This window comes from Poecile atricapillus, chromosome W, assembly GCF_030490865.1.
Source record: "Poecile atricapillus isolate bPoeAtr1 chromosome W, bPoeAtr1.hap1, whole genome shotgun sequence".
In the NCBI taxonomy this organism is placed as follows: Eukaryota; Metazoa; Chordata; class Aves; order Passeriformes; family Paridae; genus Poecile; species Poecile atricapillus.
This window is the reverse complement of record NC_081288.1, coordinates 47,468,785-47,483,828: the sequence shown is the minus strand read 5'-3', so window position 1 is coordinate 47,483,828 and position 15,044 is coordinate 47,468,785. Positions and strand designations below refer to the sequence as shown.

At 38.0% G+C, this 15,044-nt stretch overlaps 1 protein-coding gene across 1 annotated transcript in view; it reads right to left on the bottom strand.

Moving 5' to 3' along the window:
- Positions 1 to 2,593: 2,593 nt before the first annotated feature.
- LOC131592255 (A disintegrin and metalloproteinase with thrombospondin motifs 20-like) overlaps positions 2,594 to 15,044 on the bottom strand; it is an 83,906-nt gene continuing 71,455 nt past the window's right edge. Inside the window, exons 29-39 of the mRNA XM_058863652.1 lie at positions 13,931 to 14,098; positions 12,556 to 12,729; positions 9,833 to 10,003; positions 9,002 to 9,202; positions 8,738 to 8,867; positions 8,489 to 8,583; positions 8,295 to 8,389; positions 7,714 to 7,847; positions 6,839 to 6,930; positions 4,048 to 4,152; positions 2,594 to 3,423 (exon numbers count right to left, since the gene is read on the bottom strand). Of these exons, the coding sequence (XP_058719635.1) occupies positions 3,334 to 3,423; positions 4,048 to 4,152; positions 6,839 to 6,930; positions 7,714 to 7,847; positions 8,295 to 8,389; positions 8,489 to 8,583; positions 8,738 to 8,867; positions 9,002 to 9,202; positions 9,833 to 10,003; positions 12,556 to 12,729; positions 13,931 to 14,098 (1,455 nt within the window). The 3' untranslated portion in view covers positions 2,594 to 3,333. The remainder of the gene's footprint in view (positions 3,424 to 4,047; positions 4,153 to 6,838; positions 6,931 to 7,713; positions 7,848 to 8,294; positions 8,390 to 8,488; positions 8,584 to 8,737; positions 8,868 to 9,001; positions 9,203 to 9,832; positions 10,004 to 12,555; positions 12,730 to 13,930; positions 14,099 to 15,044) is intronic.

Below are 15,044 nucleotides of genomic sequence, written 5' to 3'. Positions count from 1 at the left end.
GCTGAAATCATTCAGTCACAACTCAGTCACAAGTCTTCCCAGAATGTAGGGATGACTGCACAACACACATGTTCCAGATCAAACACCTGGGCACATCCTGCTTCTCTGCAGAGGGAGAGTGGCACAATGGACCAGGATGAATTCTGCTAGAACAGAGACATCTTAGTGTACCCACAGCCAAAATTTACATCTCCTCTGCTACCTCCCACACATAACTTTTGTGGAAATACAAGCAGAAGATGTCTAGAGGATGAATTCATGAAGAGAAGTTCACAGGTACTGTCACATGACACATCAAGTGACATTTTGTTAGAGAAATGTGAGAAACAAGGTTTTTCACATCTAGTCTCTTTTTGGCACTTAATATTCAGATAATCATTAAATGTGTGTGTGCACACTGTTAAGTGCAGTTCTGTCACCTAATATGTAATGTTGCTATGGATGGGATTGAAAAGATCCTAGAAGCCATCTAACAAAGCATTGTTACAATCCTCTTTAGCTGTTACCATTTATTTTTTTCTCTATGGAATAGTGATAGGGCAGTTAAGCATTTCATTTCCCAAGCAGGAACCCAAGCAGGAGAGCTGCGTGACTGTGACCACCCATGGGCAGCTCAGCACATGCAGGAGGTGGAGCTCAGAGCACTGTCAGGGAGCACTCTGCCACTCTGGCAAGAATCTTGGCTGCCCAGTGGGATGGAAATTCAGAGCAATTTCCATTAAAGGATATGGAAACATCTTACTGCAAGTAAAACCCATGAGTCTCTTTTTTTGTTTGCATGGCCTTCTAACATGTCAGCATCATCAAGTCTCCAATTTCTTCAGAGCTGGTCATCAGGCTCATGTTTTTCTTAAATTGCCCTCAGGATAAAAAGTTAGAAAGTTGAAATTGGGATGACTGATTAAGCCCTCTTTCCTCAAAAAAACAAAAAAACAAAAAACAAACAAACAAACAAACAAAAAACCAACCCTACACAGGAGAGTCACAAAATGTCAGAACATAATGGTTACACTAGGGCTGAAACAAAATCAAGGGTATAAGAAAGAAAAGGTGCAAAAAACTACAGTATAATATAGTGCTGTACTATGCAGAGGTTGGACCACATGATATACTAGAAGTACAGAAAATAAAATACATTTTTACTCAAAAATAATTTTTATTATCCAAAAAAAAAAAATTGACGTATTGAATACTGCATTTACTGCAATTACTGGATTTTCAGAGTGACTTTGTGGCAGCAGAGCTGAACACTTTGTAGCCTTTAAATGAGCTGAAAATAAAAAAGTCCTCTTGAGGACAGAGGTGAACTGCAGTTGCCCTTCTGCCAAAGCAGCAGGCAAGGGACCATTCTATAAAAGCTTGAGTTAGCACAAAGGGAAGAAAATTATTTCAGATTTCTACATTATTTCAGTTAACAATTTACAGGGCAAGCCCCCAAAAAATATAGCTAAATCTGGGAGGATAATTGGAAAGAGCAGACATGGAGTTCTTCCCTCTGAAGCGGGATTTGCTTCTATAGAAATTATTCCTGTAACTATAACCTCCAGTTATGCCAGTACAAGTCAATGTATACCACTGTAAAGAAGAATGTAATTATTCTGTGCATAAAGAACCTGACATGTTTTTGCAACATTTTGTACTTAGAGTACAATACCAAAAAGGATCCAAACAAAAGTACCCTGGTACCATTCACACAAGCATATTTATTTTATAAATATTTTATAAATTACAAGATTTTAATTGCAAATGTAAACACTTTTAGGAAAATAATGTTTTATAGTCTTATTAATGTTTACAACTATTATAAGGCACATAGTGCAAAAATACATTTCTGATGCAGAGATCACAAAATAATTACCTACATGTGTTATCTTAAAAGAAGCTGCATACACTTCTGTGGTACAGTATTGTTTTTAATTAATACATATTGCTAATTCATGGCTAACTCTCTGTGGGTAAAAATATGATATAGCTGCCACTTGATCCACCAATTGTACTGGCATGCAAAATAAATACTTGGTTTACAAAATGTGTATGGTCAGAAAAAGCAGGTATAGTTATCTGGTAAATTAGGTACAATAATATACATTATTATGCAGATAGAAAATTTTATTCTGAATACCTGAGAGATGGCCCTAAAACACATTATGTGTATATGCATATATTTCTACATTTCTTCTGGACTGTAAGGTAATACAAACCCACAAATCAAAGAGCTAGATAATTGTTTAAACCTAAAACTCTTTAAACTCTATTTAAACTGTTGTTTAAATAACAGAAGCTAGAACTGTATTTACAAACACTGAAAAATCAAATTGAGTCAAAGATGGACACCAAAACCACTGTGGGGATTGATGCTACCTCTGCCCAGATTTTTCACTAAGGTTATTGAAAATTATGACGAATCAGACTTTGAAGGGCACACACTACAGCCTTTACTAATGTGCCATTGGCCAGGATAAAGGAGTAAGGTGGATACAGAAAGTGTTTAAGCAAATATATATTTGTGCAATTATACACAAATCCGATGGTAAACAGAATACACTGCTTTCACAGTATACTTGGATGAAAGGTGGGGATTTAAAATCAGTTTTTGAAGCATTTTGTTTCCTTATTTTCTTTTCCTGTAACCACAGCAAACCTAAGACCTGATGTTTAATGTGCTACAGAGACTACAGAGGCGAAACCACACTTCTCAGTACTACTGCTAGGATTTGAGCACCACGAAGAATATAATGAAAGGGATAGGGAAAATTGCTTTCACTGACAGAGAAACACACAGATCTATAAAACTATCTCAAGCATTTTGGCTATGTACTTTTCTGCTGTAAGTTATTGACAGATCATCCCTACAAGTTTGCACAGAATTGGAAGTACTTGAAATGACCTCTTTATATAACAGTAAAGCTTTCCTTTCTATGTTTTAGCACAATCTATCAAAAAGATCAGCAGAGTACAAATTTTACTGAATATTGCATAAAGAATTATACTGGTAAGTTACAGGTAAAGAATTACAATTATGGTAAAATTTAGAATGTTACCCATGGAAGTAATCCCAGTGCAATTTACCTGTTAGTATAGACTGTACTTGGAATAAATGCTTCTCCTTTAGAACCTGAAGGTTTCTGATTGTGATTTATGCATTTGCTAGCCCACAAACAGATAATAAAACCTTGAGTAAATCCTGAAGAAAGCCAGAGTTCTTATTAGTGAACATTACAGTAATGAGCACTACAGACATAAAAAATATAAAATACACATATACAGAGCACCTACAATTTGAACCTAAATGGCAAATGCCCCTGCTTTGATGTTCTTAGTTAATCAGAGTTCTCACTGTATTTGAAGCTGGAGACCAATAATTGTGTTAGGAACACATTTTCCACAAAATCCTCCACATCTTCCAAATATTTTAGTACCATCCTGGGAATTAGACAAAGAGAAGAATCAGTCAAGAAAGCGAAATCACAGTTGCGCAAAAGGCTTCTCAAGGTTTGTACACAACAGACCTTTTGACAAATCATACCTAGAAACATTATATCAAGAGACAGCAGTATTAGCAAAACAGGAACAGAGATCCTTTTATCACTACCACTCTACACCTTGTTCCCAGGTTTACCATCTGATGTTGTCTTAAACCGTGTATACTTACTGTTCTTGCTTAACTAGTCTTTTGGTTTCCTTTGCTAATAAAGCTGGGAGTAAGCACCAAAAATGATCATCTGTAATAGGATGATCTTGAACCAAATGTGGAGGGTTGGGTGTTGTGTTTGGGTTTTTTTAAAAGCATCTTCAAAGCTTCTAATAAACCAAATCAATACAACGATAACCTCTTCACATCAGTTAAGAGAAGGGTAGGCAGGGAGTGCTGATCTGAATTAGATACTGGACGGTGTGATCAGACATTGCTGAAGAAGACTTTGGTTAGTCAGAGACTTTGAATGCTATTTCTGATTCATAAAAATCACTGTAGCTTTCGCTGCAGTCAACACTTGCACCTCTTGTCCAAGCCATAAGAGCAGGTAAAGGAAAACAGCGTTGACTCACATGGGATTTGTGTATGTCAGCAGTTGCATAGTTGCCCTGAGCAATCCACCTCACTGTACTGGATAATCTCAGACCTGTACCAGACAAGTTAATGCTGAACTGTCCCTAGGGCAAAAAAAAAAAGAAAAGAAAAAGAAAAAAGGAAAATTCAGAGCTGAGTTCAAAACACTAAAATATTTTACATTGGCATATTAGCATATATATCTCTTAGGATATGTCTAAACATTAAGTACTCAAAGGTATGTATGAACTATGGGCTGAATATGCTGCATTTTGCCCCTTCTATGGACATTCACAACACAAAACCAAGTTATTCTGCAATAAGCACCAGCTGTGCATCAGCTGATCTGTAGCATCTAAGTGTGAAGACAAAACTAGCATCAGAAAACTGAAATTATTTTTGCCTTTCTACAAATGAAATTTTAATTTACAAGAAGTACAGACTTGCGATAGGCAAGAATGAAGCTGGTTTTCTTGAAACACTATTTCTTTTTTAAGTTCCTGAATTTTTTGGAAATAACTTGATCAAAACATACTGCTGTCTGTAAAGACAAATCACTCAGACACACCTAATTTTCAAATGTTTGCACACTGTCTAAGCATCATCATCTTATCATGTTCCATTTCTTTTTCAGTATAACAACACAATTGAACAAGAACATAAGTGGATGTTAAAATAAATAACTATATTTTTAAGTGGAATATTTTGCAACACAAGCCATTCACAACAAATATAGAAGCTATTGATTATAAAACGTTTGCCTACACAAATACAGATTCTGAAAACCAGCTTCAGCCAGTTCCTATGAGAATAGGGAATATATTAAAAGTAGCAAATTGCACTACCAAACGAACTGGGATACAGAAAATTATTAAATTGCATTCACAGAGAAGCTCAATATGCTACAAAGTACTACCTCCACAAAGAGCCTAATGACTTTTTCAGGCAGCACTACAATCAGAAAACTGCACACCTCCACATTATTCACTAAAAGCCTGGATTTCTGTATTCAGACCTAGTAATTTTTTATTGCAAATGGTAACTTCTGTGTTTTATTGCTTAATAATGTCATACATATATAAATATATATAGCTTTTATTATAATGATTCACTTAAATTCTTTTGTAAAAATTCAGTTATATTGCTCAGTATGGCATATTTGAGAGCACATCTATGTAAAGTTGCTGTGCTTATAGCAGTCATGTAACTCAGGATGATCTAATAAAAACTCATATGCATAGGGTAGGTTGTTCTTCACGTATCCACAAAGTGGAAGACTTCCAGTTAATGAAGGAGGAAATTCATACAGATGGTGTGGAATGATTTCCACAATTAACAGTCCCAGAGTATCTTTCACAGTGATATCATTTTGCAAAAATAAATGAAAAATGTTATTGCGATCACAATGACAGCTCAAGAGCTGTCTGAGGTATCATACCGCATATGCAAGGCCAGATTTCAAGGACTAAAAGCACAGGAATGACAGCTTTTTGACTGTTAACTTCAGTCAGAACTTATAGATGGAAATGTGTCAGTGCCAAGCCATGTAAGCAGAATGACCTCCCAACAGAAGCTACACAGGGTAAACAGATTTGTATCGTTCTGCACCCAAAGGATTTGCAGGTTGAAGGCATCCAATACTGTAATGAACTTCAACAGTTTTCTTGTCAGGGGCTTAAGTCTGCCAAACCTAAGCACTTCATTTGTACATAAATTGCACATAAATTGTCTCTAGCTGCCCTTGGCTGGGTCCACCCACACAGCTGATCTTAACCAGGAGAGATGGACAACAGGGATTCACAACCAAGCAAGTGTGAGCCAGTCAGTCTTAACTCCTTTATAATCAGTGGAAAAAAATTCACTTCCAGAGGACAGCTGACCTCATCCTGAATTGTCTAATACAGTAAGATAAGCGGAAGTGTTTTCTAAGGAATCCTGTTCTTGCCAATGGGCTCCAAAGGTTGGCTAGCTCAGCCCAGGCTGTCTGCATCATCAAGGACAGTGCAGTATAAGCGGACCTGTAAAATAAAAATTGGCCCAGAGAGCCCAATGTCTGTAGACAGTGCACAAATCAGGGATTTATTTGGGACTAAGTCTCCCCTAGTCCCATCGACTGAATTCTCAGTAGCATTAGAGTGTATTAAGATCCCTCTTCTGAAGCTCATTTTTGGCTTTAGTTTCGTCCAGAAAGGATCCTGTCCGTGTCTTTCAAACCTACTCTGTGATGTGAAACAACAAACAGAAAACTGGGACAATATAGAGATTAATCTAAAAAGCACCACCCAATACAACTAGAACACTAATCTAGACACAATAGTGCATATAGAAATTTTAAAGTAAACTGCTAAAAAATAAAATAAATAAATATTTCCTCTGGTAGTCTTCAAAGACATGAAACATCAGGAGAGGAACAGAGAAAAGATAAGAAACATTATGCAGGATTATAGAAAAGTCACTAGAGGAGAACAAAGAATGAGAAAGCGTTAGGGGAAACAAAGGGTACATCACATCCAGAGGGAGGAGGAGCAATACATGAAACACATAGAAAGCTGGATCCACATACATGGAGCCTACAGGGAAAGGGTGTAGGAAACAATTTGAGGGAGAAACTATGACAGGGGGATGGTGGAACATGAGAGATGAGAGTAAGAAAAAAAGTACTTATTAATGTTGTACACTGACCTCACAGAATAGGAGATTGGTTTAGAACCTTACAGATCTAAGCAAGTCACACATATTTTCTTCCCCCTCTTATGTAAACATTTAAAGGGAGTAAGAAATCATAAATACCTGTGGACATCTGGCTGCACTGTAGCAATCTCCAGCTGTAGCAAATGGTACTGCTCTCCCAAGTATAGTCTGAGCAAAAAGAAAATCTGTGGCTAGAAAACAGAAAATTATTCAACACAAACTGGTGCATTTGAAGTTCAGGGGGAAACAGTGAAAAGTGTGAACGTGCATATTTTATTGTTTGCTTTGGGTGGGGATTTTTGTTTGTGGTTTGTTTGGAAGGGAAGGTTGTGTGTTTTTATTTGAGAAACAATGGTTTGAATTTTTGGTTATTGCACCACTAGTCCAACCTATGAGTCCAGATTTCTCTCTGAGATATGAGTGGGCTAGGAGGAAGATGGATGTGCACCTGGACACTGCACCAAGTGAGATGCTTGTGGGCCAACTGCCAGCTTCAGGCAGGGGCTTAAAACAATGCAAGATTCCCTGTCCATTTATTTCGTATTTGTCAAGGTCTGAGAAGAGACTAAGCAGAACATAGAAACAAAGACTTTCACAGGAAAAATAAGCCATGGACTAAAATAAAATTAAATAATGGGAACAAAACCTTAGAAAATGAAGGTGGCTCACATATAAAATATGAATCTGTGAAATTCATGCCACTTGGCCACTTGGGACAAATTAACAAGGCACAAGGTAAATAGTGGTGGTTGTTTTGGTTGTTTTTTTAGGGTTTTTTTGGGGGGTGTTTTTGTTTTTGTTTGTTTTTCCCTTTGAAATTGACATTGAATTCTTAAATTAAATAAGAATTTTGTTTGCCCCAAGATGGCACAGCTGAATCTGTAAGTGGGTCAAAACCGTAATTTGGTAATTGTGAATTGTGAATACAATTTCAATACAATGCTCAAATTGGCTAAAACTAACAAAATGCTTACTTTTAATTTGCATAGAAGCTACATCAAATCTTATTTTGCTAAAAACCGTGAAGCCAGCTGCAAGGTAATCATTTCGACAGGCACAGTCTTGCCTTCTGCTTCCATTGAAAGGACATTCATATGGATTCTGCAACCTAAAGAATAGCAAATATTTATTTTTACTTTTGATATTTTTCTTTAACATAATATCATAGTGAAAAATAAGTGTATTGCTCTATGCCAATAGTGCATTTATTAATTTATATATATTAATTTATTGTTTAATAAAAAATATTAAACAACATTTACTGAACAAGAAGCACAGCTTTTAATCTTGTCTCAACTGAAACACTAATGTGGATCAAAGACATTTCAACTGAAGTCACAACAGCAAAAAATTATAATCATTTAGTACAACTAACATAATTTCAGACTGGAAGAATCTACATTTCTGTATGTGTGCTCATATGCCTGGATTTAAAACAGAAAATCAAGAAAAAAAAAGTCCCACTCATATTTCTCACAAAAAGTAGGCATTATTTTATTATTTTATTTTTGAAGGAATAAATGCACTTCACAAAGTTACAAAACCACTTCTGTACCTGTATCCATATACTTCAGAAAAGTTTTCTGCTTCACCTTTTACCAAGGTCAAATATTCTTTGGGATTCTCTAAGTGCATGCCTGAACAATAAATCTGGGAGAGAAAAATGCAACCCTTTAGCAAAATCTTTATTAGAAAAGTGTTTTTTCATAAAAATATGGACTCATAAAAACTCATAAATATTAACAGTACCTTTATCATCCTTCCCTTAATGTTAAGTGGGTATTCACCATCCTTTCGAATCCCTTTTTTAATCTGCATATCTTTGCAGGTGGTAAGAATTTCACCTTCAAAATGAATGATTAAATCATATTAATATTTCAGGAATAGAGCTTAGTTTTAGGATTTAATTTTGCATAATTGCACTCCAAATATATTTATAGTTTTAATATAAGTAACCTGGGAAAACATTAACTGCATCAAATCACAGCTATCACTTACATTCTTTCTGGCGGCAGATCTTTCTGGCATCTGGTTTTAAACGTGGCAGGCACAAGTCACTAGATAAACCATTTTCAGTCATACACTCTACTGTCCTCTGCTTTATCCCCACTCCACAAGATGCTGAGCACTAGACATAGATAGCCATTAAGACTTAGTTTAGAAAGAAGCAAATAATCAACATCATTATGTCAGCAAGTTATTCTTGGCATTTATTCATGTTAGAGGAAGCTATAAAAAATGAGCTTGCACATCTGTACTCACTTTGGTCCACTTCCCCACTGTCCACGTAGCTGCCTGTGAACATCCTTTGACATTACATTTATAAATGTATGGGGATGGCTCTACCGGGCACTCTCGGTACGCTACAGTCCGAAGGCCATGGACGTGCCGACTTTGAACAGAACGGATTCCAACACAGTACGTGATCCTCTGCTGGTAACCAAACCCACAGCTTTCTGAGCACTAAAATACACAGACATTATTTCTGTGAATTTTTTTGTGACATTTCTGCAGAATTGCATTACAGGTAAGTCATCTCTGATCCTTGCTCTGACAAAAGCATGTCGTTGGAGGCGTGCCATCTTGGGCTAGAACATCAGTGCACAGACGTAAAGGTCTGCAACAGTTCCATGTGCAAGGAGCCACAAAGCCCCATGGTGCCCTTTTCTCAGAGGTTCCAGAGTCATTCCCACTCAGATGTGGTATGTGCACAGACATGCGCACACAGGCAGTGCAGATGTGCAAAGGAAACAAAGCACTGATCAACCACTTCACTGAAATCAAGGAAAAGCTTTTTGGCTACTTCACCGAGGTCAGCTTGCAAGAGAGTTTCCTGGAAACCAGTGAAGGAATCCTGCTGTAGGGGCAACTCTCCTCTAGGTGGTGATGGTAGGGGCAGTTAAGGGACGACTCCTAACAGCCTCTACAAAAAATCATAGCTGACTTGGAAGGTCAATGTGGAGAAAGACAGCCATGTTCAAATGCAAATATACTTCTTTTTCTTCTCCGCACATGTAACCTACTTTTACAGCAATATAACATTCTTAAATGTAAAGATATATAAAAGATGTGTGAACAGTACAATTAGAGTACCTGTGACAGTTCTCCTGTGAGCACAACATATTTAGAGGGAGATAAGCTGCAGGTTTTGGATGATGGAGGCTTTGTGGTAGGATCGCAGAAGCTTTCATCCACTTGGAGCTGGTTCTCATTCACACATTTAACTTTCCGGTGTATTTCCTTTCTTCTAGATGATACTGAGCACTAAAAGTGAGAGAATCAATCACAGTTTAGCTAGACATTTACAGAATGAAGTTACTTACTGATTGCCACATACCAGCAAAACCCAGATAGCAATATCTTTTTCCATCTGCTATCAATGTCAGAGTAAATATTTCACTGAATTAGTCTTTTACTCTGTTTTCAAAGTTCAGGTACTTCTAATCAGCTGAAAAAATCCAATAGCATATAATAACAATGACACTGTTGGGTGAGACAGAGGAGAAAATGAAAATTTCAAGCCAAGCTGATAGGTTGAGTGTAAAAGCCCTTCCATATGAAAAGGAAAGAGACAGAAAAGGATTTCAGTGACTTATGAAAGGAATAAGTTGGTCCTGAAAACAAAATGAGGGAGAGGGAGAGGGAGAGGGAGAGGGAGAGGGAGAGGGAGAGGGAGAGGGAGAGGGAGAGGGAGAGGGAGAGGGAGAGGGAGAGGGAGAGGGAGAGGGAGAGGGAGAGGGAGAGGGAGAGGGAGAGGGACAGGGACAGGGACAGGGACAGGGACAGGGAGAGGGAGAGGGAGAGGGACAGGGACAGGGACAGGGACAGGGACAGGGACAGGGACAGGGACAGGGACAGGGACAGAGACAGGGACAGGGAGAGCAAACTGCCTATTAATGAAGCCAGTGCCAGTGCTGGCTTTGAGCAGCAGTAGTTGTTGAGCCTGTGCTTTTCCTGAGGGTCCTCAGATGTCTCCCTATGGCAAGCTAGTGGAATGATGAGCCATCACCTCTGCCAGGACAGGATAAGAACCTTGCTTCCACCAGAACCCAGAAAAGTGGAGCTACAGACTAAGTAATATATACCAACAGCACATCCCCAGCTATGGGCACCTGAACTAAGCTGGCTTTCAATGGCATAGAGCAGCTCAGAGTATCAGGCATATAAAGAATAATCCAGTCACAAGGTAATGGGGACAGGCAGAAGATTTATTTTCATGATGGAAACTTAACCTTAAGGCATTCTTCTCCCTAGGATAAAAAATGCTTCACCCAGTCTACTGGCTGCAAACTGGAGCAATGTTAGATCTGGATATATTTCTGCTGTGCTGTGACTGGTGAAGTAAGGAAAAGACACACAAGTACCCAGAGCCAAGATAGTTGTGCAAAACATTACAAATTTGGTGGAGGACATCCTGCACCAGGAGTGACATGCAGATGGATAAGCATTTGACCTATTAACACAACATGTACAGAGCTGTGTATGAATGTGGTGAGAGAAGGGAACAGAACACAGGAACTTCAAGAAAACAGCAATATACATGTGGAAAAAGTTATGAAATAGCTGGAGAATGTACTGAACACAATGTGTTTGTAATGGAGAGCTCCAAACACCCAGCTGGAATACACCAATGTTTGCTGGCAAAGGAAATTTCACCCTCATTCCTTGAAAGTGTATATTTGTGCTAAAAGTGCATTCCAAACCACTTCCACTTATTCCTGATTTTGACAGCTACATATGAGAACAGAACACTTGAAAGAAACATGTATTTGTCAGCTTCCCCTCAATATAGCTTAACAAAGGAATATACGTATTTGAATTGCATTAATATAATCTAGGTTTTGCCAAGCACCAGCCAATGTTTTACATATTAACAGCTGTCACTTCTGTAGCACTGTGTCCCTGAGACTTTAGCCTTCATATTTAAAGGGGCTTGCCCTAGAAAATTTAGCATGGCAGATTATTAATATGACACAAAGGCACAAAATGGTTTTTTGTTTAATGTTAAAGCCTCTTCTGTACACCATTTCAGGTATTACACATAATTTTGGTTTTTCTCTCTTCCCCATCTTTATATGTTTGCATGTTTGCAAAAATAACAAAAGTTATTAAATTTTTAGCATGTAGAAAATAGTAGTTACACCGTGAGAAATGACAGCTCTCTCCTGAAGGTATCTGTAGATCTTCTAAAATATAAAAAAGCATGTTTGGTAAGAGAATGTTGCATTTTATTTTCTTGCTTCCTCTTTGGTAGGAGAATTATGATATTTATTTTGCTTCTTTTCTTTAACAAGAAAAAATGCTTCAAGTTTTTAAGATGTTTTAAATCTTCCATACAAAAATAAACACTGTTGTCCAAAGATTTTACCTCCAAGGTGTTTACTTCCACATGACATTTCTTCTGCATTTCTGTTCTTAAAAAGCTGTTTTTTAAAAATATATTTCATAATAAGGATTTATTAAACATCTATGTCTATCTTTCTATTAAAAACTATGTAGGGAAGTATGTAGAGACAGTCCTATCAATAAGTACCTGCTCAGAACTCTACCAGAGCTTTTGTCTACAACAATAGACAAACAAATCATATAGAGATTATAAAAAGAGAGTATAAATAAAGTCTTTGACATTTTTTGTCACTTTTTAAGTTTTGCAAGCTTGGCCTTCAACATTTCCAGCATGGTCATTTGTTATCCTGCAGCTACTAGAAATGCATCCAAATGTGGGGGGGGGGAAGGGAAAAAATAACAGAAACCCAAACTTACTATGCCATATTACATAACTCAATTAAGTCATACAAGTTAGAGACCTTACTTACATTTTGCCATTCATGCACCAGCCACTGGTACGGGAGGCAGGCGGGCAGGCGGCAGTGCCTGGCGCTGGCGGGGCGCAGGTCAGGGCTGCACATCACATCACTCACCCGCCCCAGGCCTGTCACCTGACAGGAGATGTCCCTTTGCTGAATCCCCATTCCACAGGATACAGAACACTAAAATTGATCAAAATTAGTTGTGCCACTGTGAAACGAGACAGCTCCCAGAAGGGAGTACAGCTGTCATTAGAAGTTCTTAGGATATTATTTAAAATATACTCCACAGCCCTTGTGATACGAGTACAATACCTGAAGAAATTTATGCTGAAAATGCAAAACTACAATGAAAACATTTTAAAAATACAGAAAATAATTGCATCTGAGGTACCTGAGCTCTCTGCCTGCTTTAATTCATGATAGGGGCAATCACTATAGGCATATATAAAGCAAAAGTTTACATTTTTGCAAGATCAACAGCTGAAGGTCTGAGTTTACATCTTGTCTTTATTAGAGACTGACAATCTTGTCTGCTGTTTTAAAATGCAAACACTATAATAAAACAGAAAACAATTTCAGTGTTTCAGGTTAGAAAATCTTGCAAACAGTGTAATATTCTGAGGACACTAGTTTTGCAGGTAGTACTAAGAATTTTGAACCCTGAAGAGCTTAAATGCCAAATGCCTTTTTTCCCTTTCCCTGGCCAAAGGAATTTCACTATACCACTAATGCCTGCTGAGATAAACAGCCCCCTTTTAGCCTAGGCAGAAGCACAATTATGTCCCAAAGCCTACCTAAAGCTCAGTCATAAAGTTCATATTGTTCTATTAAGCCTGGCCAAAATGTGGAGAGTGTTACTGTGTCTTTACCAATGCGGGGAACTGTGTATTGAGTGAGTGAAATGCAAAATACTGCAATGTGCTTAGTTTCACACAATTTTACCACAAGATGAGAGATGTTTTATAAGACCAAACCAGGAAAAAGGCCAGTATTTGTGCCTACAAGCTCTTTTTCTTGTCCTTTTCCCAAAAACCTGGTTCCATTTCACTATTTAGACTAAGAGAGCATATAGTGATACTACTGAATTCATTGCAGAAGGTAAGTAAACTTTAAAAATTTACAGTTAATTTACAAGATAAGATGAGGAAACTCCTAAGTAGTTACTCTGTACAAAATTCAGATTAGCAAATTATTTCAGTTTTCACAGACATTTATTTTTCATTAGTCTTCAAAGAAAGAAAAAGAACATACAATGAAGTACTTGTTAATTTGTAAACTTCATTGTGATGCGCGTACTGACAATCATTCCCACTGAAGCAGTGTGTCATGAATATGATCTTGTATTTTCATGGAGAACATAATTATGGAAGCTTTTACATACCTCTTTCCATGTGCTGGTCTTCCAAGAAGGACATCTTCCAGCTCTACATATTTTGTATGTTCGTGGTTTTTTCAAATGTTTGCAGTTGTCTTCTGCTATTTTCGCTTGGAAGCTGTTAATACAATGCACATCACGAAACTTCAAACCTTTTCCACAGGAAACAGAACACTGAAAAGAGAAGTGTTATTTCACTACTTGGCTAAAAATCTCAGAGCCATAAGAAAACCAGAAGAAGCTGTGGTCTCGCCCAAAATGGACTCAGCCATTATAGGAGTTTCTGTATTATGACAGAACATCTGCTGTACGTGTCCGAAGTTTCTCTGTAAGCTCTCTCGTACTGAGCATTACTGATCAGGTGCCAAGTATCTCTCACATCTTGTTCATTCATTGATGTTATCATTGAGAAATATATGCACTCAGCCATCCATATCCATGCAGGAGACAGCTTGATATCATGATCTCACCAGAACATGCTCTAACAGCTGCCTGTTTCCAGCACTGCTATTTTCATGTAGGCATGATGCTTATGACAAGCACCAAAGAAAGGAAAATGTAGAGTCATGGCTATGTGTGTTTCCAGCTAGTTGGCTACAAAGTCCTGTTTGCTTGGCAACTCCCCTCCATGAGCTTTGGGTGGTTTTATGGTATGTGGCAAAGAGGCAAGAGAAGAGGTATGAAGTAGACACCACCAGTTAAAGTGCAGTCCTTGAAGGCGTGGACTTGCCCCACCACCCCAGTGTCCCATTTTCTCCAGAAAGCTGCTACACAGCTGGTTCTAGGACCTGCCTTCCTTCCTCCAGTGTCAAACTGAAGGGGCTGAAGGTTTGTTCTGTGAAACCCACCCTGGCAGTGTGCCCTAGCCAAGACTACAGCGTGCCCGATGGATCAGGCTCTTCTGGAGAAATGGCCATTCCTCTGCTAAATTGCTGGACTGTGTCAGACTTCAGTGAGGTTTGATTTTAATTCCTCACATCAGGGATGTCCTGTACACCTACAGAGTAGGGCTACAGGACATAGGGAACTTTCAGTCAGACAAGGAAGTCAAACATCTGAACTTATTCCACATTTGATGGCTACTCAGCTGATTTCTCTTGAACATAAACAATGTGAATAT